The 25,821-nt window shown below is 34.4% G+C and overlaps 1 protein-coding gene across 6 annotated transcripts in view; it reads left to right on the forward strand.

Annotated features, from left to right (window-relative positions):
- The window catches only part of Fstl5 (follistatin-like 5), a 635,736-nt gene that overhangs the window by 553,236 nt on the left and 56,679 nt on the right, over positions 1-25,821 (forward strand). For all 6 annotated transcript variants that reach the window (XM_006501262.1, XM_017319517.1, XM_006501263.1 and 3 more), the window contains 2 exons: positions 1,403-1,521; positions 20,766-20,915. In XM_006501262.1, coding sequence (XP_006501325.1) covers positions 1,403-1,521; positions 20,766-20,915 — 269 coding nt within the window. The remainder of the gene's footprint in view (positions 1-1,402; positions 1,522-20,765; positions 20,916-25,821) is intronic.

Consider the following 25,821-nt stretch of genomic DNA (forward strand, 5'->3'; position numbering starts at 1 on the left):
AAGATCCATGAGTTTAGAGCTGAGTATGTTGACTATAAGCTGAGACTGAATCTAGAAAGATAAAAATTTCATGAATATGGGCTCCCAGAACTGGTGTGTATGATTCCAGGACAGATGTAAATAAATATGTTAGAATTGAGAACTGGTGTGTACTCTCTCAGAACAGATAAGCCTATGCACATGGGTGCCTAGACAGGTTTGTACACGCCCAGACAGATGTATGTGAATATATGTGTGGTACTGGTCAGGTGTGTTTGTTTCTAGGACAGGTATGCATGAGTATGTAACATCCTTAGACAGATATAAAGTCTCCATGGACAGGTGTATATGAGAACCTGGGTGCTCTAGGGCAGATGTCTATACTTCCAAGACAGATAGGTGTTCATTAATATGTGTAGCCTATAACATATATATATATATATATATATATATATATATATATATATATATATATATACATATATACATATACATATACACATATACACACACACACACATATATATATATATATATACATATGAGACAAATCACAATTTTTCTGTACTTGGGAGACCTGTAAAGGTTTGTATTCTTTCAAACTAGTGTGCATAAGGTTATGGAAGACTCAGGCAAATGTATACTTTTTACTGGCAAGTGTTATTTAGGATGTGGTAAGAGTGTCAGAATTTAGACTATTTCCAACTTCACCCACGTATTAAGTGGCATCCTTTCATCTTCCTGAACCTCTTATGGATTCACAAAAAAAGAAATATTTTATAACAATGCACTCAGATCTTTAGTGGGCAGAACTTAAAATGATTATTTTTAAAATTTAACAGATTCTTGTACAAAAAATTAATAAATTCATTTTAGATTGAAGAAATAGACTTCCAAAGCTGTCAACATAAAAATGGATGTTTAAAATCTTTGTAGAGAATGTTTAATAGTATGTATTCTTCAATATCTAGTACATTTAGTCTTTTTTACATATAAAAGTCTTTATACAGAATAACCGCCTAAATAAGTGAAATTTCTTTCTTTTAGGGAACTATGATAAATAGTACAGTAGATTTTATTCTTCATTAATAAATTTTGCCCCTTAACTAATACCCACATTAATTAGGTAAGGGTGATTTTTATAGTCTCTGTATCAAAAGGTTCATAGCTTTATTTGTACCTATTTGAAGACAAATGATACATGTACTGATTTATACAAAGGGATTCACTTCACTACTGATCAGGAAGTCTCAGAAAATGTCTCTGTGTGTCTCATGTAAGGGAGGTCCCTCTCATTTGTTTTATTAGCATTATACAACATCATAAATGTATGCCTGCCAGGGAGATGATGGGCTCTGTGCTTTTGTTGTAAATGTTTCTGATAATTCTGTTTTGAAGTTTTGAAATGTGTTTTACTCTTAAGGTCTGGGAATTGGGAACATGTTCTATGTTTTTTATGAAGATGGAATCAAAGTGATACAACCCACGGAATGTGAATTTCAGAGGCACATTAAGCCCAGTGAAAAGCTCCTTGGATATCAGGCAAGTATCTGAAAAGTTGCTTTGCAGTTTAATGAAAGTAAAGTAAAATTATATCTTGGAAAGTCAATGAGACCTATTACTATGTATAACTTGTGATGGAAGAGAATTCAAAGTTCATAATGCTGTCTATGAGTTCATGAAGCTTTTATATATGAAAACAGAAATAAGAACACATCTTTCAATTTTAATGCTTCTTGTTTTAAAATGAATTTGATAACATGAAGGTTCAACAATAAACACACCATTTGATAACTTTGTTGGGCTTTTTAATTTAAAACATCTCTAGGTTATGAGGACAGCATTTCTTTAACAGTAAAACTGAGCATAAATAAGTTTTACAGTGTATATACTTTAGAATATATAACACTAGTTCATTTTATCTATCTTATACACATAAATTTATTCACATACTATACATTCAAAATGAACTTATTTTAAATATAATTAACACATTTTCCTGATAGCCTTATTTAAAGCTGATAAGGTCATGGCATGTTACTAAAGAAGACATCTAATATCATGGTTTAGAACTTTTTATTACGTCTTCATCCAGCCCATCGGAGGCCAGTGGTGCTGCTGGTTATTGATGTATAAAGAATGCAATTCACAGTTGAAAGCAATGCCCTAGAATGAGAAGCAATCATAAATGGGGACAGAAAATAATGAATTATATAATTATTACATGAAGTAATTTTATCGTTGCCTAGAAATAGAAAATCTGGTTATTCCAGCAGGTATATGCATGTTCTGATACAGTCCTACACAACTTCAGGTTTCTAATTATTAAGTAAATTTATGTGCAGATGGTAGAATATAGTACACGATGACAATGTTTCATTAGGGACATTTGTTTTTCTGTCTTCTACCTCTCTCGCTTTCCCTGTCTCCTTCTGTTTCTCTTTCCCTCTGACCCTCTCTGTCTCCTTCATCCTCCTTTTCTCCCTTCCTTCATTCCCCAAACTCTCCCCTTCCATATAACTTCTCTTTGTCTTTCTGAACATAAATTTTTGTTAAAATATTGATTCTGAGAATTGAAAGCTAAGGGCTAATGTATTAAGTCCGATATGAGTAGAATTGGCTTACCCTAGACCATGTCGGTGAGAGTGGATTTGTCAGTTTAACACTTCTGTGGGTCAGTTTAGAACCTGAAATCGATGTGAATGTAGCATCTTGAGTATGGATCTTAGTGCAGACAGAAAACTCTCTAGATTTCAATGTTACAATCTTGAGATAGAATTTTATTTTTCTTGAGACACATGAAGTTTGGCACATATTCACCAGACTGAAGATGCTGCCTCCATAAACACCATCACTACATCTATATTAGAATTTGCTCAAGGATTTGGATATCATGGCTTAGACATGTGTCTATAGGTGGCTGGTTTCACCTCTGTTTCCTTTAGCGCCTGACATGGTGCATATTCATGATGAGCTGTTATGCAACAACTTGGGCAAGCAGTGCTAGTAAAACAATTTAATAAAATGGTCCTTACCTGAAACTTGGCCAGTCATTCTCTTTTTAAAGAGGGATACATCTTATTTCTTTCCTACTTTAACATTAATCCCTATTTTTCAATTTCACCAAAACAGTGTTTTTCTTTTGTTGTTTGTAAAAAAAAAAAAAAACTTTTCAAAGAATAATTTATCATAAGGTTATAGGAGATAGATATAACCTCAAGTACCTATTAATTTAATGATAAGGTCTGAGGTACTGTTTGGATATTTGAAAATATTATCTTTTGAGTAGATAAATTAAACCTATCTTATTTGATCTTAGAGGATAACTCGTGGATATGGGCTGTGGGGGAGAAATCTTTTGGAATCACTTTTCCTCATGAATAAAGAATAAACATCGATATGATATTTTTCAAAGTCATTTTTAACATTAAGATAGTAACAGTTCAGTTCCCAACACAGAGTGTGGATCACTGGAGTGTAGATAAGAAATGATACACTTCGAATCTTCCATCAAATTCTTCAAAAGGTGCTGTTTGCTTGCTCTAAATAAAAATTCAATTTTGGTGCAATGTCAGCTTACATTAGGTTTCTGACTTGGGGAGAGTGGTTGGCAAGGATTCGTTCAGTGAGCTGTGCTATTCTTTCATCTCCTCGTTTGATTTTTGCCCTTTGTTTTGTATCTCTGATAGGCAGGTCTCTTGCTATATTTATACTGGCTGTATACACAATTTCATCTTGTCAGGGAGGGTATGATTTTCAAGTAAATATATTTCTCTTCCAGGATACGGGATTCAGATTCAAATGAAATAAGTTTGGGAAATGTTTAAACTCTTTTCAGACTTCTAACTTTTCACACTTTTGAATTTCAAGGACTTTCAGTCTCACCTACCTCCTTATGAAGTTAATGCTAATGCTTATAGATGTAGCTTTCTTTGTATCCAGCTGCCTATCTTAACAAGAACCAGGGTATTCATTTGACTGGCTACTCTACCACCTTTGACAACAATGATACATGTCTTGCTATGCTTCACTGTTGTAGAACATGGCTGGAAGTTCTATTTCTGCATTTAATCCCTACTTAAAGCCTTCTGGAAGGCTTGTTCAAGCACACGGGGCATGAATCTCTAAGATTCCTAATTTAGCTTCTGAGCTTCTTCATTTAAAAATCATTATCCCTCGAGAAATCAACATTGGTACTCTATTAGCATAGAAAGTGTACCTAGGAATCAGAGATCTTTAGAGAGCAAGATGCCTGGGTGTAAGATTGATGCACGTTAGCATCGGAGCACAGCAGGTTTCTCCATAGTGCTTTCTTTTACTTACTCTCCGGGAGACAATTCCAATTTTCCTTTACTTTTTGTTCTGTTTCTAATCCAACTACTATTTTGCAACCTATGAAACTCCAAATACTTGTTTAAATATAATCTCTCATATGGAGTGGACAAAGTACTTCCAGGCATATACAGTGAGCAGCCCACTGAATTCCACACTGTTGTGCATTCTGAAAGCATGGTCAGAATACTTCCCTGCACTTGCTGTCTCTGTTAGGTACTGTTCAAAGGGACATCATTTGCAGAACTATGGAGTGGTGAGAGTTTAAGCTTTTGTCACTTTACTTATTCTGTGACACCATGCAAAGAACTTCCTATGGAGAATATAAACACCTTCTAAATAGCCCTCCAGAAATTAGTATCTAGATTTCAAAAGAAATGTATTTATGAATTTTGTGTTTAAAGTGCTAGATGTAAGATCTTGTGATGTTTCTTACCATTCAAGCTCTTAGACAATGTTTGCTCTGTGTTTCAGTTGAAAAAAGCTCAAAGTATGGTCAACTTTGGAGGACAGGGCTCTATAGCATGTAGCAGTGTCTTGATGTAACTGTGTAGTGATTTTGTGATTTGGATCCCTCAAGGTTCTAGAAGACAGTAAATTAAGGACCCTCCAAAGAACCATGCAAAACACCAGCCAAGCTATTTTAATGATTGAGAGCAGAATAATTAGTGTGTCCAAAGTTAGTTTAACTTTTTTCTAGGTGAGCCTTAAGGGTAAAAATGTTATATGATTGAAACAGTCTTGATACAGATATTCTGCTTCTCCTAATGTGCAGTCCCACATTGCACATTATACACAATTTTTTAGCCTAAGAATATAACATATTTTGAAATACCACTGTTAAATATTTGCTGTTTACATGTTTTAACAGCTAATCATTTTAGTTTAACAGTACCTGTTATTGTATTTTAAATGTACTGAAAACTAGATCAGATTATCAAACCATTTGAATTATTCTGTATGAAAGGGAAGCACACTTCAGCAAACTAACATTTTTAATTTTATTTTATTAATGTTTGAATTAATAGATATTACAAAAACTGTTCAGTGATGAAAACCAAACTTCTTTATATGCTTTGTAATTTTTTTCACAATGTATTTTTTTCTTTTGGATACCTATTTTATTTTATATCATATTATTTCCTAAAAGATGTTATTCTTAATACTCCAGACATTATGCCTTTTTTTCCAATAATTTCTTTTTTATTCTCTTTACATTCTAAACACATGCCCCACTCTTTTCTTTCTTTCCAGTTTAAAAAAAAATATCTCAGCCAATTGCCATTCCAATTGCCCCCACCAATTGTCCCTTCTAATTGCCCCCTCCAATTGCCCACTCTCAAGGTCTTCAGAGAAAGGGAATAACCTTTTGGATACCTTTGGTCATCTAGTCCAAGGAGACTGATACATCCTCTTTCACACTGAGTCCAACCAGGCAGTTCAGGTTGGGAAAGGGGATCCAATGGCAAAACTTATTAGGGGACCTGCATGAAGACCAAGCTGCACATTTGGTACAAATGTGTAGGGGGCATTGAACACATAGATACAGGAGAAAATTTCCTGAACAGAACACCAAGCACTCGGGTTCTAATATCAACAATGAAACTGAAAAACTTCTGTAAGGCAAAGGACATGGTCAAAAGAACTTCACCAACCTTACATCTAACAGATAACTAATATCAATAATATGTAAAGAATTCAAGAAGTTAGACAATAACAAACCAAATAACCCAAGTAAGAAAGGGGTTCAGAGCTAAATAGATAATTTTCAACAGAGGAATCTTGAGTGGCCAAGAAGAATTTAAAGAATATCCAGTAAAAAAAAAAAAAAAAAAAAAAGGAAGGAAGAAAGAAAGAAAGGAAAATAAATGTTCAACAGCTTTAGTCATCAGCCAAATGCTATTCAAAATGACCCCAAGATTTCATCTTTCATCCTTTAGAATGGTTAAGATTAAAAAAACAAAACAAAACAAACAAAAAAAAAACACCTCAATTGATAGCACCTTGTGGCAAGGATGTGGACCAAAGGGAACACAATGTAATTTCTACATGATACAATCACTTAATACAAATTCAAATGACGATTAGCTAAATCTAAAAATCACTAATTTTACCTAAAGAAGCTGTTAATGCAATGCCCAGAGGAATTCAGTTTTTGTTTGTTGATTCATTTATTTTTAAAACTTTATTGCCACATTTTAAAGCAGTTATCATAGATTTTTCAGCCTGTTAATGATGCAGTCAATATTTCCCAGAGCTTGCTAGGCCAGTGTAGCTGTGCCATTTATTTATTTATAACATTTAGAAAACAAAATAATTACCATAGATAATGCTATCATATGTATAAAACAGTGTGTTATATAGCAATTATAGACATATAAACTTCTGTTTCTTACCCATTTGTCAAAAATTATTTCCTAATCAATTACGCAAAATGGTGACACTTGATGTTTCCAGACGAAACATCAGGAAGCTTTCAGATGAAACCAAAACTTAATTTTTGTATATATTTATTTTCAAAATGTGCATAAAACATATAATTGTATGTATCTTTCAGCACAATATGCCATCTCAATACATGGAGTTCATCATATTATGATTAAATTAGATTTGACATACATGCTCTAGGAAATATTTTCCTGTTTAGTAAAAACAGTGTAAATTCTTTTAGCATTTTGAAATATATAATTCCTATGTTCTTCAACAGAACCCCAGAATGTCTTGTTACTTTTTAATTTTAACTACGTACCTACTGATTAGCTATTTTCTCTTCTAGGTACTAAAGTCCCCTATCCACTAGTATCTTCCAGTTTATCTTCAGGATTGTAACATTAGTTTTGTGTCTTTGTTTGTTTATCCCTACATCAGATACATTTGTAGCCATCTGTCTTTCTGCCTGATTTTGGACTATTTTATTAAACATAACATTAAATGTCATCTATTTTCAAACAAAGTATTTTTCGAGCTTAATATCATTCTATTATATGCGATACCTCGTTTCCTTATTTATTTGTTGTGATCTAACATAAGCTTCTCACTTCTTGAATACTGAACTCTATATTATCACTAATGCACATCTTTTTTTCCCCCATTTTTTATTAGGTATTTAGCTCATTTACATTTCCAATGCTATACCAAAAGTCCCCCATACCCACCCACCCCCACTCCCCTACCCACCCACTCCCCTTTTTTGGCCCTGGCGTTCCCCTGTACTGGGGCATACAAAGTTTACGTGTCCAATGGGCCTCTCTTTCCAGTGATGGCCAATTAGGCCATCTTTTGTTACATATGCAGCTAGAGTCAAGAGCTCCGGGGTACTGGTTAGTTCATAATGTTGTTCCACCTATAGGGTTGCAGATCCCTTTAGCTCCTTGGGTTCTTTCTCTAGCTCCTCCATTGGGAGCCCCGTGATCCATCCATTAGCTGACTGTGAGCATCCAGTGAACTTAGTTTAGTTGTGAATCTGTAGATCTTTACTGAGAACTCCTGTTGTATCAGGTTTTGTGGTAATTATGCCTTGAAATCAAAACAAGGGGCAATGTATGAGCTACAAATCACATGCCTGTGTGTAAGTGTGGCAGTTGGTCTTATAGATATGTGTATAATGAGGTATGCTGAATAATATAACCCTGATGAATTTCCCCTGAGTGAATATCTTTCCCAAAACAGGAAAATATGCCAACCTGAAGATATGCATGAGTAAGAGGCAGGAACAATTGGCAACGGGCCATACAAACAGTATTCTACTTAAGTCTCTGCTCATTTCTGCACAGCAAATGGGATTCAAGCATTATGGGCAACACACGTCAGTGGCTGATAACATGGCTAGGTTTCCACAGGAAGTGTGCCTGCCTCTGACCATCTTTAAATGTTAGGCTTGAAACCTTGAGGGTTTCAATGTAAAACAAGTTTTATAGGATGAGAAACATGATCTTTATGCTAGAAACACAGGGAAATTATAAGACCATATTCAAAAATCCTTACATCTACAGTGTGGTTTTCATTATAGTTAATTCTTTAATCTGTAACATTGGGTGCACTTATTAAGTGATATACTAACGTAACATTTTAAAATAATTTAAAATATGAATATGTAGAACAGATATTTTATATATTTTCTCTAACTGATAAAATAAATATACTTGCATATATTTTTATCTTTTCACAATAAACCCATACACAATAAAATTAATCCCAGCATTTGAGATGCAGATGTAGGATGACTGTTGCAATTTGAAGGCAAGTCTGGTCTACATTATGAGTCCAGGCTAGTCAATGCTATATAGTAAGGCTCTATGTTAAAAATTACATAAACTTTAAGATTCCTAAAACAATAATCAAGGAATAAGTATTATGAAATATTTAAAATTATTTTAATTCTCGTCCTACATCTGAGAGTGTGATTGCTTGGTAAGGAACTTGTGTGACATGTGTCAACTCCTGCGTGCCATCACTGATGCTAGGGAAAAGAGAAGGTTAATCATATGCAGTTTTGCTCCTGATTAGCATTTTTATGCAGAACAAATTTCTCTGTGAACTACAGTCAGGTTTAAAAATAGGAATATATGTAATTATGTCTGCAAATAGATTTATAATCTGGGTGAGATAAATCTGTTGCATCAGAATGTTTGCTTCAGTCAGTGGAAGGCTCACAAATTACTCAGTTTGCCTTCCACACCAGCCACTTAGCTGTACAATATGTGAAGATGGAAGAAGCCCATCTTAATGAGGGCCCCCATCTTCCTCTATCACTTCATGCCACAGGAGGTAATTACTATAATTACTATAATAGTAGCTAAATGGTATTACATGGGCTAAAAACATGCAGATGAGTCAATAGACCAACACAGAACTCAACCCATACTTCCAATTCACCCACAATATGTAGAAGAGTGATATAGATATTCTGTGTCTGTAGAAGGAAAATATTATTCCACGTCTAAACTCACCAAAAGGAGAAACCTGTAAAATCACACTCCTCAATGTCATACTAAGAAAGAAGAAGCTAGAAGGGAAGGAGGCCAGTGGCTCTCACTCTATGTCATTCAAATTATTTAACTACTTTTCTTAAAAGTTTGGATCTAGATGAGCTATAACTTACCTCAAATAAAATGTATCCATCAAGGTAAATTAAACCTAACTAGGAGTCATTAAAATGCTGTAAATGACTAGAATTTTGTCACTAATCTATTTCATATCTAAGATTTCAGATCATAATGGTAAAGCCACTGTAGGCTTTTAAAATAGTATTACAGTGCTAATTTATCAGGTAAATGAATAACCCAAGATAGGAGCTGAAGGAACACTGAAGTTCAAATCTAGGCTATGTTTAAAAACTACTTTGATAAATAGCCAAGAGTCCACCTTTCAAAGACAGAAAATCATGCCACATAATTAAGGGTCATTGCTTTACTGATCTCTTTATTTCTAAGAATGTGTTGACAGTTAGTTGGAAATTGGGGGTAAAACAAATAAAATTAGGTTACACAATGTGTTTAAAATTAGTAGGCTCTCTTTGTCAGATGGCAAAGGTACAGAAGACATTTGAAGGGAATATTTGTATTTCTAGGTTGACTATTTCTCTTGGACAGTTTGATTATAATCAAGTTTCTATTATTTTAAAAATATGGCAGTAGGAGGTATGTAAATTATGTACAGACAGATTTTTCACTCTTAATCTTTTTTTTTTTTTTTTTTTTTTTTTTTTTTTTTTTTTTTTTTTTTTTTTTTTACTAGCGATCTTGCTAGGTTCACTTTGTGAAGCAAATTTATTGCTCTGTTATGATAAAAACTTCATTATGATGAGAAGCAAAATTAAACTGAGCCATTTAATTCCAAATGCTCATGCTAGTTCTTAATCAAGTTGATTGGATGTGAAGCTCCGGCATCCACCTAAGTCACTTTTATTGACAACCAATATAATTGCTGCATCTCACTAGGGTTTTGGTATTAGTTTTCATCCTAACACATGTTACTAACTGCTTTCTTCTGGTTATATGATATAAGTGGAGATGTTTGGCCTAGAGAGTTAATCTCTGTCACTGCATCAAACACAAGCCTGTATTACACAGGATATTTCTGATCCGAGGATTCTCAGTTCTATAAGCCATTGCTGAACTCACAATTTTGATTTCTACCAAAAGCTAGGAGGACCAGAATGCTGTCTCATTTGCTGACTTATTTATAATGTCTACAATTCTCTCATATTTTATAGGTATTTTAATATTTAATGCTCTATTATTTATCGAATCAACTATATCATATATAATTTACATTTTATAAGATTTTCATTTTGATACAGTTGAAGTCAATAAACACCTTTGATTTTCACCCATGCACTAAAAGTAGTTGCTAGAATTTGAATTCAGTCTTATAAAAATCCAGATGAGTAAATGAGTAATATTCTAATTTGTTCAGTAAAAATAGCCAATAACAGAGTTTCAGAAGTGTGTTCCACTGGGTTCTGTATGTGCCATGCTTATGATCCAGCAGAAACTGTTCCACGCAACCAAATCTCTCCAAATAGTTCTGGGAAATGAAAACAAAGTTTATGTGAAATGTGTAGACTAGTGTAATTTCATGAAGTACAATTCCCAGAGAAAATTCCATCTGAAAATAATAGGTGAGTTGTACTGATTACTTGAACAATACAAACATGATTTTCTTTAATCTTCACAATGACTCTTTTTGATGGAAAACATTATTATATGCATTTTACTAAAGAGGTAATCAGGGCTTATGAAAAGTGTTCCAAAACTAATATAAGGGTGCTGCTGAGTGTTACACCTGGGAATCATTAGACTCATGGTTGATTGTGCTCCCCTTTTCCAGCCCTGGCTTCTGACTGCACAGAGCCCTCAGGATTTTTATTAGGTTAAAAGGAAGGATTTCCACCCTGTAGTTTGCGTGCTTTTGCTATTTGAAAATCAAAATCCTATTCTAAGACAGCATTCTGGTGTAGTCCCAATTCAAGTAAAAACAGATTGTAAGTTGTAAGTGCAAATTTTCTGGCTGACATTGACATAAATTAAACCTCTAATAGAATGTGAAAAATTCATTTGATTCCATTTCTGGTATGGGTGGAATGCAATATTGCCTAGGTTATAAGCAATGATTCTACTCAGAAGACAGACAAAAACTTTTTTTTTCAGTTTCTCCTTGTATTTTAGGAAAAACAAGTGTGTTATCCTTGCAGGCTCAGTGGTAGAGCCCTTACCTAATGCAAGCAAATCATTGAGTTTTAATTCACAGCAAAGAAAGAAGAAAAATAAAATGTTTTTGGTTCTAAATTGTTTAATGCCCTACATTGAATATAATTTTCACTTATTATACAAAGCAAAATTTAAAAAGACATTATAACTAGAGTATAAATAGCTCAGATATATATGTAATATATGATATATATATCTTATACATAATTTTATATGTACACATTCCTAAAAGATCATAAAAGATTTCATGATAACATAGAACTAAATATTCTGATAAAAATTTAAAATGATCAATATTTTATCATTTACTTATCATAAATTGAATCATTCACCCAGCAAAAATTATTTACATTGTATCACACAATTCTCCAAGTATAACTTTATTTTATTTACATTTGTGAAATAAATTGTGATAATATTAGTTGTGTGTGTGTGTGTGTGTGTGTGTGTGTGTGTGTGTGTGTGTGTGAATATAAAACACACAGTTTTTAAAACAGAGAAATCAAACACAGGAGCTCAATTTAATTTCGCTTGTATGCTTTTGGTTGCTAAGTAGTTTTGACCAAATAAAATCCTCCATATAATCCATAACATGCACTCAAACCTGTTCTTTTCAAGATAATAGAAGACTCTAAATGGATGGTTTAAGCTATAGGTTAGTTTTAGCTTAGTAACTAATGGTGGACTAGTAGTCCACAGTGCACAGAACCGATTAAGTCTATTAGTGCTGTAGAGTTGGGCTTCCTTGACTGTGACTGACAATGTGGTACTTAGCAGAAAAAAATCATTTGCCTATTTATGTTCTATCACAGGTAAAATAAACATGAATTCATTGTCCAAACTCTGTACCTTATTAACATGTTTACTAAGTGTGTCAAAGGGTAATATTTTCCTTATTACAGAAGGATATGCTTTTTGCCAAACCGTGGAATGCAAATATAGGCTCTGAGGAACTCTGGGGGAGAAGGTTCCTTAGAAAGATTATGACAGAACGTCCACATGCAGAAGCTGGGAATATAGAGACCTAGATCGAAAACACAGCAATTAATAAAATAGGTGGTGTGTTTTCAAGAGCTGAGAAAAATCATTGTTTCTTTAATATAAAGTCTACTTAGACTAAAAACAATTACTGAAAACATTATATATTGATCCATATGAATTAAATATAAATAAATACAAATGTAAATGTATATTTTAATATAAATAAAAGGAATACAACATATAGTAAAATAATACATAATAAAATAATATAAATAAAATCCTCAAAAATATGTGTTTTGTGTATGTTTGCACAATTAATGTCTGTATAGAGTTTCATCCAGAGATATGGAATGTGCTTGGCCAATTTCTTGCATGAGTAGCTACATCTGTCCAGCAGCCTGATAATTTTTACTTGCAAGTTCTTTACAGTAAAAGAATTTGATAAAAATTAGTTAGCTCAATTGTTTCTATTGGTTTACAAAGTGTGTGTATAAGTCTGAAATCATTCATTACTGACAACTCTAAAGGAAGCATAATGAAGCACAGATGCCCCTCATCTTTTTGCTCTGAAGGGATGTGCATAGTTTGTGGCATAAACAAGCAGGGCAGACAGTGACTCATAATTTTCAGCAGTGGGTACAATTCTCCCAACTCTATTTTTTAATTTTTGCCAGTAAAGAAAATTATGCAGGCCAGGGAATCTTCTTGGTGCACATAAGTAAGACAAGGCAATGATGCTCAAACCAGTGTTATGTCCCCAGCAACTGACAAGCAACAAGAACTCTCCTGCAACAACGTGAAAGCTTTAGACTCAAATCTAGTTACCATCTCAGACCCTGGCCCCTTTGTTCCAACATCTTGGCATTTATTCTCTGTCCACTACACTCTGGAGTAAACCATGCTACTACTTAATTAATTGTACAAAATTAGTGTCTACATAATACTGATATAATACTGACATATATTTTTCATTCACAGTTATGTAAACTTCATAAAACAGTGATCAAGAAGTCCATGTAGGTAGTTAGATACCTTCTCCTTACACTGAGAGAACCTTGCCTGGGTTTTAATTAGTATCAGTGAACTTGCTTCTTCTGCTGCACATGGTAGTCTTTTTTATTTTATTTTATTTTATTTTATTTTATAATTTTATTTTATATTTTATTTTATATTATTTTTATTAATCATTTTATTTGTTTACATTTCAAGTGATATCCCCCTTCCTGTTTACCCCTCCACCAACCTCCCCATCCCTTCCCTGCTCATATCCTCCCCTTTGCCTCTATGAAGGTGCTCCTCCACCAACTCACCCACTCCAGCCTCACCCCTCTAGCATCCCCTATGCTGGGCCATCAAGCCTTCTTCCCTTTCCATGATGTCAGATAAGGCCATCCTCTGCAACATATGTATCTGGCGTACTGGCTCCCTCAATGTATACTCTTTGGTTGGTGGTTTATTCCCCAGGAGCTCTAGGTGGTCCACTTAGTTGATATTGTTCTTTCTATGTGGTTGCATTCCCCTTCAGCTCCTTCAGTCCCTCCCCCAGCTCTTCCATTGGGTTGCCAGGCCCAGGTGATCTTTACATATTACTGCTTACGCTCTCTTTTCCGGTTCTAATTGTTAACACTATTTTAAACACAACTGTTTATTAAATAAAAGGCAACTGTTTGTCAAACACAGTTTTAACTCATGGACAATAGGAAAATAGATGCTAGACTGAATGGAGTGCTGTGCCTCTCACCTTCTGAAGCTTTTCTCAGAGTAAAGGAAGAACACCGCACAAGAAAACTATATTTAAAATTTCACTAAGCAACCTGAAAGCACAATATTGCAATCAAACCCACTTTATTTGGAAGCACTGTTTTGTACTATATCAAGCACACAGTAGCAACACAATTAATGATGCCCAAAAGTTCAATAATAGTGGTTGGTGTAAGTCTAATGTGAAGATTTATAATCCAGGCTACTGAGGAGCCCAAGGCATAAAGATTGAAAATTCAACAACTCTCTGGCTAAATAATTAAAATTCTTTTTACTTTCATTCTTATAGGTTTATTTTATTTTATTGTTTTAAAATTCACTTTACATATCAATCATAGCACCTCTCTTTCCTCTCTTCCCAGTCAGACCCTTGCAAATCTCTCCCTGAACTGTATCCTCCTCTTCTCCTCAGAGAAGAGGAACGCCTCCCCAAACCCCTTGGGGTTGGACATCTAGTCCCAACAGAACTAGGCACATCCTCATATCCTGAGGCCCAAACAGGCTGTCCATGTTAGGGTAGGTGATCCAGAGGGAGGGAAAGCAGACTAAGACAGCCCCTGGTCTACTTCTTAGGGGACCCAAATAAAGACTAATTTGCACACATTGCTACAAATGTGTAGGAGATCTAGTTCCAGCTGCTGCATGCTCCCTGGTTGGTGGCCCAGGTTCTGTGCGCCACTATAGTCCCAAGTTAGTTGACTCTGTGGGTCTTCTTGTGGAGTCCTTAACCACGCAGAAATGCCCACTTCTATCCCCCAGTCTTCAACAAGACTCCTTACACTCTGCCTGATGTTTGGCTATGAGTCTCTTCATCTGTCTCCATATGCTACAAGATGAAGTCTCTCAGAAGACAGTTATGCTAGATTCTTGTCTGCAAGCATAGCGTAATATCATTAATAGTGTCAGGGGTTGATTCTCTCACATGGGATGGGTCTCAAGTTGGGGCAGTCATTGGATGGCTGCTCCTTCAGTCTCTGTTCCGTGCTGCATATCCTGTAGGCAAGACAAATTTTGAGTTGACAGTTTTGTGGTGGATTGATGTCCCCCTCCCTCCTCTAGAAGTCCTTTCTGGTTATGGGATATGACCAGTTTGATCTCTCTATCCCTCCCTGGAAGGAATCTCAGCTAGGGTCACCCCTGTATACCCCTAACCACTCCTGTTCCAGACCTCTAGCTGCTTCCTAGAGTGGCCACTCCCAGCTGATTTCCATTCTCTCTCCTAACCCTCTCCTCCCTGCTCTCCTATTGATTCTCTGTTCCCCTCCTCACCTTCTCTGGTACCCACTTCTCTCCATCTGCCTCTGATGACTATTATTTTCTCCTGAGTCAGACTCATGAATTCTCATTGGGACCCCCTTATTACCCAGTTTCTATTTGTCTTTTGATTGTAGCTTGGTGGTCTTGCACTGTGTGGCTAATATACATTTATGAATGAGTACATACCATTCATATCTTTCTGGCTCTGGGTTGCCTCACTCAGGATGCCATTTTCAAGTTCCATCCATTTGCCTGCAAGAGTTCATGATTTCTTTGATTTAATAGTTCAATTGTATTCCATTGTGTAAATGTACGATATTTTCTTTATCAATTCTTTAGTGGAGGGACATCGAGATTGTTCCTAGTGTTTCTGGCTATTACAAATAAAGCTGCTATAGACATAGTTGAGCAAGTGTCCTTGTGGTATAGAGGGGCATCTTTTGGCTATATGCCTAGGAGTAACATCGCTAGCCCTTGAGGTAGAACTATTCCCCATTTGCTGAAAAACCAACAAGTTCAATTCCAAAGTGGTTGTTTAAGTTTACTCTCCTTGAAGCAATGGAAGAATGTTCACCTTGCTGCACATTTTCAAAACCATGTGCTATCAACTGAGGGTTTGATCTTAGACCTTCTGATGGAAGTAAGATAGTATCTCGTGGTTGTTTTTATTTGCATTTCTCTGATGGTTGAAGATGCTGAACATTTCTTTAAGTGCTTCTCAGACATTTGAGATATGTTTGCCATCTCCCCAGCCTTAGATCATAATGTGTAAGTTTTCTGTTGACTTTGAAAGCTTCCTTTAGAGAAGGTAAAACAGCAAGAGTAGTTTTGAATATCGTAAATATAGAGGAAAAAAGTTAAGTGTAGAAGGCATCCTTGAGCTCACAGATAAGCACTAGAGAAGACAAAAACATTAAACACAGAGGGTCATCTATTCAAAGCAAGAAATATATAATCTCCTTTCCACCTTGAAGGCCTGGAACAGTTGTGGATAACACTGAAGCTTTTGTGCTGTCACTGTGGACAGATTACACTGACTCTCTGCATGTTTGTCTTAATCAATCTATAGTACTATTCTCCCCCAGACCCTCATCTTTAATCCTTTTCTTTTGAGCCTTTTAAAAGTTAATCTATAAAACCAATCTTTATGGAACATGGATTTCCTACTTTATGAAGAGTTTTGATGTAATCATATCTTAAGTTTTGTTGTGTACTTGGAATTGAGTTAATTATCACCAGGAAACTTTTTCCCAAATTATGCTGTCTGTAAATACGTGAAAAGTAAAAAACTTTGATCAGACTCTTGAAATCTGAACCAATGTCAGAGTCCTGTTGAACTAAGCTACCTTCTTATCTCCTGTGGATCATTATTCTGTTGACCTTGGTCTCTGCAGAGACCAATGCAGTTAGGAAAAGAAAGTAGCATTCTGGAAAGTTCTATATGATTTGAGTAAAATCTGATGAATATTTGGAATAAAGAAGCAGATAGATTCAGTTAGGTTGCTCATAGTTTGGTATTTAACTTTGAGGAGTAAATATATTATAAACCTTGCTGAAAGCAAGAAACTATAGGTAAGAATCCTAGGGTGAGAGAGAGAAGCCAGAAGGACTCTGGAGGCATGGGCATGTACTTCAGTTGGTAAAGACCTTGGTTTGTTAATGTGATGCCCTAGATGCAATCTTCAACAACAGATGCAGGCACATGGGTCATGGTTATACTGACAGAAGGTAGAGGTAGGAAGAATAGAAGTACAAAGCCATTTTTGGCTACATAGAGAGTTCAAGGTTAACTTGGGTTATTTGAGATCTTATCTAAAAAATAAATGAAAGTAATGAAAAAGAGAATAAAGGAAGGAGGGAATATAGGAAAGAAGGAAGAAGAGAAGCAAGACAGGCAGGGAAGACAGGAGGAAAGAAGGAAGGAAGGAAGGAAGGAAGGAAGGAAGGAAGGAAGGAAGGAAGGAAGGAAGGGAAAGGAAAGGAGTGCATGGGAAGGCCAATAGACCTGGACAAGAACCTGTTGAGTGATGAAAAAATGAAAGTATTTAATGCAAATATAATGTCTTTTCCAAGGGTAATGATGCAAGATTTGCTGAAGGTAGGGATATGAAGAAGGGAGCGAGGATGGTACTGTAGGCATTTGAGACCAAATCATTGCATGAGTAATTAGTATAAAGGTAAAATGATAAGTTCCAAAGATAAGTGGCTGTAATTTCCTCTTTGAGTTATTAAGGTCCAGAAAAGGAGGCACTAATAACAGCATTAAACCTCAAAATTAAACTTCTACCATAGCCTACATAAATCTTGCAGACCTTTAATGTTTTGGAGTAACATAATAGATGTACATGAAGTATAGAATTTAATTTGAAATGTACTCAACCCGAATAAGTTGGCATTTTTGTCTTTTCCCATTAAATATTTAATACATGTGAATAACATTTCTCTATAATTGCCATCCACAAATATAAGTATTAATACATATAATCTGAAAAAGAGTTGTGTTTTTATTAAATGGGATCTAACAGCCTTTAATCAGAAATAATGACATAAAGCAAATAAATTAAATCCAAGGTGTCTGTGTGGAAGCCCCTAATGGCTTTGTAAAAATGATTGCAAGTGTGGCTAGGGGTGTCTTTTGGGAATGGCATACAAATAGAAAATCATTCCCAACTGAGCAGTTTATTTTACTGTTGAATCTTTCTGAAGCAGACAAAAACTGTGGAAATTGCTTCTGGTCTGGTAGTTGTTTGGCTGACAGCTACATGTCAGGTTATTCACACTTGCATTACTTCTTTCAGATTTAGTGGGGCGATTTTACACTAGAGCAACGCATTTGTAAACAATTTCCCTATATCCAGGGCCTTTCATCAGACGTCACCTCAGGTCCAACATCCCTCCCAGCCCATTGTACCTCCATAAATATTTTATCTGGTGTTTATTTCTTAAAAACAAAAAAACCAAAGCAAAGAAAAACAAAACAAAAGAAAAAGCAAAAAAAAAAAAAAAAACAAAAAAAACAAAAAAAAAAAAAACAAAAAACAAACAACAAACAAAAAAAAAAACAAAAAACAAAAAACAAAAAACAAAAACAGGGTCTTGTCAATGACATTCAGTACATTTCTAAAGAAAAGTTACTCAGGTGTCTCATAGGAACTGATGAGTGAAATTTCAAAATTACACTCTGTTTTAAAGAGGTTCTGCTTCCAGGTTTGTATGACTTCCTTGACGTGCCACAATACTCTCTATGGCCCCACTGCTAAAGAACCATCATGCTGCAAGTTACTGAGCAAAGTTCTTTTCCTAACCCAGAGGTGTGCATATCATTCAACAGTGACGACTTGAATTTCAGGTTATTTGCAGGATTTACTCTGAACAATGGGATGTTTAAAACAACAGGAAAGTAAAATGTTTCTCCATGTTACAAGATGAGCTAATTTGAACTGATGGATGTCCTAGGTCCTCCTTGGAGTTACTGATGTTATAAAATGTAAAGAGTAGACCAAAACAGCCTTATTACAAAGAGCTTACATATGTCCACTATATTCCAAATCGTAAGACAAACATGAAAACTACCTGTACTGGCTAGGTTATCCAAGCTATGTTATATATGTTAGATATAATCATGTGTGTCTACTGTCATACACACACACACACACACACACATATATAATTGGTTTTGCTAAATCTTTTAAATGTGGACATGGAATGTAGTAGAGAAGAAAGCAAGTATGCTAAAACAGTTTTTACCTTGATAGTATACAAATAGTGTGCAAGAAAATAGAGTGAAAGAAAGTAGACATTAGTTAGTAAATGTAAATATCTCCAGTGGTTATTCAATAGCTTGATGTTCATGTGGGTATGGACATTCAGGACTGTAGTGTGATGAGGCAGTTTCTGGAATTGTTTTATGTTAGCTTGGTGTATGCTTGGTGTATTTTGGGGGTGTGTGTGGAAGGGTGTATCTTAACAGTGAGACCGGGTTCATCTCTGACTCTTTTGCCTTTCTTTGATTCCCTTTTTGGTCCCATGTATGAGCCTTGTCCAGTCTTGATATGAGGTCTTCTGCCTTGTTATATCTTGATTCGTCCTGTTTTGCTGCCATCTCTTGGAGACCTGCTCTTTTCTGAAGTAAAAATAGAGTGGGAGTGGATCTAGAGAAACGAGGAGGTGATAGGATAGGGACAAAACTGTGGCTGGTATGTATTGTATGAAAGAACGATATATTTTCAATTATTATAAAGGAAAAAAGAAGATAGGCAGAAACAGTACATTTTTGCAGGATGTTTTTTTCAGTTGAAAACTCTTGACGATAGGAGGTCTTGGGAGAAAATTAGATTTATTATGTTTTTCTTAAACTGTTGAGTTAATAAAACAAGAGGTAAAAATGAAAAGGCTTTAGATTTTACCAGGAAAATCAATAACTGATTATCCAAGTATTCCTTCTCCATTACCCCCACAAAATTCAAGCCTACTTAAATTGGTCCAAAATTGAGTAAAGGCTCAGCTGAAGTTAGACTATAGAAGGATTTCTGGCAGTGAGATAAAAGCCAGTATTCCACAGAAATTTTAAAACAGATTCCAGTCTGCCAAAAGAAGTAAGTCATTTCCCTTGTCTTTAGCAGAAGTGACTCATTACTCTATTGGCATATACCTGTGGTGCTTTTCAGCTTATCAAAATCCATGCTAGTCTTCAGGCTCCCTCATCCCCTAATTACACAGACTGATTATTGTATTTCACAGGCTTCCTACATCCCAAATACCCCTTAATCATTCACTATATAATGGAAAGAATTTTCCCTCTGCCTTAGCTAGTCTCACTATTTTCTTTCTCGCTATTCTCTATAATTCTTGTTCCCTAGGATAGCCATGCCCAGTCTGCTTTTCTCTGTGCTCTGGACTCTTCTACATGCATCTGGGTATTTTCCCACTTTTCTCTACAAGAAAAACATTCGCCCTAAACATGGGACATCATCTCAGGGTGTTTGTTTGATTGCTTGTTTGTTTTTCCTGCTCCCTCACATAGTCTGAGGACCTGGAATCACATTATAGGAGTCTCATTTCTGTTATTTTTATGTAATGAACTTAATTTGCTCTGAATTCCATTGACTAACCCTTTTTATTTGCACATTTAATAATTGATGTTTAGTGTCCTCAATAACCAAACATTAATTTTACTCAGGATGCTGCCTTCACTGTGTCATGATTTATGATATAAATTTGTTTTTCTGCTTTGAAAAAATGCAGGATGAAGTCTGTCCCAAAGCAGAAGAGGATGAAGTGCAGAGATGTGTGTGGGCATCTGCTGTTAATGTCAAAGACAAGTTCATTTATGTCGCTCAGCCAACTTTGGACAGAATCTTGATTGTTGATGTGCAATCCCAAAAGGTTGTTCAGGTATGATGATGGGTATTTATGAAAATAAACCTTAAAATACATATTTGCTCATCTTAGAGTATCTAGCACCTAACATATTTATGACATTTAATTGTCGTTACAAACATGGTTCATTACAAGAGTAATTTTCACCAGAAAAATTCCATTATAAAATATCATTATGTGACTGTTAATAATAAAACAGGTCTGTAGGTCAAGGATATCGAAGATACCCTTTAGTAAACCCTACCGTGATGATGGATTCACATTCCACAACATTTTTACTTTATGTCTCCAGTATGAACCATCATATATTACCTCTTATTTCCAATACTACTTCCAAAACTATGCTGAGAGCCAATTTGCCAAAATTCAAACATAAAATAGCATACAGAAGGTATTGTATCTTTCTATCTGTATCCAGAATTTGGGCCTGGACAGTTAAGATCATTGGCCTTAGTAGAGAAGAAAGAAAGAAGGAAAGAAAGAGAAAAAGAAAGAAAGAAAGAGAGAGAGAGAGAGAGGGAGAGAGAGAGAGAGAGAGAGAAAGAGAGAGAGAGAGAGAGAGAGAAAGCAAGCTTAGTCTAGCATTATAAGATACATAGTACTCTGAAATGGGAGTAATAACTATATCCACTTTAGAGTTACATTAAAAGTAAAATAAGTTCATGAATGTATGACATTCAGAGCACATCATAATATAGGGAGAGACACATGATCTATAACCTATTTACTCTCAAAGTGACTTAGAGATAGTAATGCCCAACTGCCCCTTATATCATCTGTGTATAGATAAATGTTAAAGCCAATATTTTTCAGAATTTCACACACACACACACACACACACACACACACACACACACCTTGTTTCTTATCTAAAAGAACAACAAAGCTTAGAAACACTAAGATAAATAAATAATTCTGCTATTAACAACTTCACATGAATTCATCTGTCCATCCAACCATCCATCCATCCACTCATTTATTATCATGGATTAATTGCTACTGTAAAATATGTTGGCTATAAAAAAATGAATGGCATAGAATCTAATACAAAGTTTTGGTGCCTGTCAGAGTCTTAAGTGGTGAGCTGACACTGAGTCTAATGGTTCAGTTTCTGATGTGAAAATGAATAATAAAATCTTGAATAAAATTATGAACAGCTATTCAGCTAGAAAATTCTAAGGTTCCCAGGATGACACATTTATCATGGTGATCCAATTTAATTCTCCCTTATATACTGTGAGAACAAATAGCCTGAATGTTACAGTTCATTTGCATATGATTTGAAGGCTGTTGAATTTTGACAAGAGTAGTTTTATTTTGATTTACTCTGAGGTAGGTCAGTGTAAATCAGAGGCATTTGCTCTGAAATGATCAAGTCTTCTGGCCAGAATTTTAAAATTAGATGTATAATGTGAGACTAATCAAGTTGGTCTTTAAATTCAATTTTAAATAGAGACTGACCCTTACTGAATATATATTTCCTACTAGATATTCAAAAGTGGGGAAAGCTAGTATTACTTATTATTCATAGAGTTTTGCCTTCAGACAATGATGTCAAATTAAAAATTAATAGAAGTAATGGATAATAAAATGGCCAAATGCTATGCAATTACTAAATAAATCATATTATTTTTAAGTCTGTGTTATAGCTATGAAATACTAGGAAATTATAAGATCTTATACAATTTGAAATCAGAGAAAGGTACACTCTGATACAACTATGACTCTAGTGGGTTTTAGCCTCAAGTTTGACACTTAGGATAAAGAATATTATGTGACTCCAGTGGAAATCTCTTCATGATATTGAAGTAATTATATCTTCATTACTCAATCAGAATACATTTCACCTAAATAGATAATTATATATATATATTTTGTCACCATAACCATTGCCCGATTGTGGATAGTATATGCATAGAAATGTATAATATGGATTATTTGATTCTGGGTCCTGGGTCTGCTAGTTTTGATGGCAGCAGAGTTTTATTTTCATGTAGACTATGTTTGCATTAGTATTTTGCTGAAAGAAATTTATTGGAGTTAATGATTCATAGTTATGGAGTCTATATTTGTATATCCATCCATGCCATCCATGCAAAATCAAGCATCATGTCAAAACCTTCAATTAAGGCATTCTGTAGTCTTTTGTAGGCACAAATTTGCAGGGAGATTGTCAATGAACATGGGTGTTCCTAACTCACAATTTTAATTTTTTTTCACATAATGAAATTGTCTAGAATGATGATAGGACTTAAGTAAAAGGCCATGATGTGCCTAGTGGTAAACAATTTCTAGGCATGAATACAGTAGTATAGTAGTGCATGTGCTAAGAGGTAGTAAATGATATATGTTAAGTAACTTATTTTCAAATACACGCATACACACGTACACACACACATAATTGCATTAACTGTGTAAAATAAATGGACAATTAAAACACATTCAAATTTGCTTACTATAAATATTGCCACTAGCTATATATTTGTGCTCTTTTTTAGTGTACATGGACATATTGAATTATATAAATATGTATATTCTTTCTGTTTGAGTTATATTGATTTGAAAGTAATATAAATGAAAGGGCTATGAATATAAAAGCCAACTACTTTAAAGCTTGTAGTTCAGCATCTCTTTCTAAATGTACTCAATGCTTTTATTTCATTTGAGAGAATAAGAGGGATTAAAATATTTAATTAGTGACTCACAACCACAAAGAAATTGAACACAAAAATTGTAAAGAACAAAAGAGAAACAAATGAATACCAAGAAATGTCAAAAAAATTGAAACTAAAATTCAGCCTTTTAAAGATTAGCAGCATTCAAACATTCTTACATAGATGGACAACGGAGAGTGAGGAAATCTCAACTTACTTAGATTGTCCGATAGTGAATCATTTAAAGATTTAAAACAGTTTGATTGTCATAGAACTGATTGATAGAACACTAAAATAAGGGATTAAAAGATCTGTACAAGCAAAATTATAACATATTACTAGAAGCAATTAAAGAAATAATGAAGACATAGTTAATGACCATGATTTAGAAGATCTCATATTGTTTAGATGTCATTCCCAACCAAAATGATCTATGGACTCAAAGCAAAATCTAAACAGAAATAGATAAGAGAAATGAAAAATCCCATCCTACAATTGTATGGCACCCCATAGAGCCAAACCAGTATTGATAAAGATAAATGAAACTAGAATACATATTATAAAGTTTTATTCATCTTCTCTCTAATATGTATAACTATTTTACTTTTTATAAACTTTATACAAAGTAACAATAAGTAAAATTATACTCAGAAAGACACATATAGATTAACAAATTAGAATAAAAATTCAAGTGTCCGTAGATATACTCTCAAATTATTTTTGAGAATTTGTATAAGCACTTTTAAATGAAAATAGTTTAGGCTTTTACTAAAAGTAGATATGCATGAAAGAATAAAGCTGTAAGGCAGTTTACATGAAACAAGTATCTCAAAATGATAGATAAATATACATGTAAAATATAAAGTAGAGGAAATCAAGCATCAAAGTATAAGACACTAGATTTGCTCATGCCATCTTGGATATGACGCCAAAACTGTGGGTAATCAAAAGATAATAGAGAAATTGGACAGCATAAGCTTATTTAAAGATTTCACAGCAAATCATAGAAAGTAAACATATAATTTCAATTAGGAATTAGTATCTAGAACATACAGAAAACTTCTAAACAGAAAAATAGGCAAGTAGGATTTAACAAGTGCAAGAACTTGAACATATACTTTCTTACAGAATATATATAAGCAGCCATTCAGCACAGAAAACACTGCTCTGTCATATGAAGTATTAAGAAAATAAAAACGAAATCTACAATGAGATTTATTTCACACTTATCATTAAATCAAACAAAGGATGATGACAAGAATGTATTGAAACTTGTATTTTTGTACAACCTAAATGGGGATTAATACAGCAGAGCTACCAGGGAATGAAGTGCCATGGCTTATCACTGCTGACTGTACATACCCACCTAGTGCCAAAAGTGAGATGAGGACTTGGCACTGATGCCCTTCAGTAGATGAATGTGGTATATTGTATAATGGAGTTTTAGTCGCTCATTAAAAAGTAATATCCTCTCTCTGCCTAGCAAGTCTAGAAGTATAAGCACTTGACACTCACCCAACATCTATATAGATTTGCGGAATCCTGACTCTAATCTCCTTGTTTGTGAAACAGATTTGAGAGTTCACCACTAAGCCACTTCCTGTCTTGACCATTTTTAGTATGTATATTACACTCTTTCTGATATATGAAGGCCTATTATCTCCAAATAACATTAAGTTTATCTGCCTCTTCTGACCCCCTCTTGTTCTTTAGTTCTAGAGATGGAACTCTGGGCCTTCAGTTTGTTAAGCAAGTCTTCCAACATCCGATTAAGCTAAAATCTAACCCTCCCATTTTAGAGAGATGCTACTAAAGTGCTTTTATCTCTTTATTTTAAAAAATAATAAAGTTAGGTAATTTTCAAGTTATCTAAGTGCTCTATTTTCCCTCTACATATAATTTTAGCTCAGTCATATCTTCAGATAATGAGGTTTCTAACTCTATTACCAACTGTGTGAAATAATATATTCTTATTTTGCCCACAATTATCTTATCTGTGTATGAACTTCAGTGTTAGAACATGCATGCTTAAAAGCAAACTGTGCATATCCTGGTGACTTCATTACTGTACCCAGAGTAACTTTTATCATATTAAATACTCTCATGATTTTTCTATAGATGTAAATCTAGTACTTTGCAGATGAAGGGGTAATCCTTTTAAGTCAAATTTTAAGAAAATATGTCTATCCATTAAAATCTAAATAAAAATATATTATTTCTACCTTAAACTTAATGCAAAGACAGAATATGGAAAGTTTATTGTGAAC

The sequence above is a fragment of the Mus musculus genome, chromosome 3 (assembly GCF_000001635.26).
Source record: "Mus musculus strain C57BL/6J chromosome 3, GRCm38.p6 C57BL/6J".
In the NCBI taxonomy this organism is placed as follows: Eukaryota; Metazoa; Chordata; class Mammalia; order Rodentia; family Muridae; genus Mus; species Mus musculus.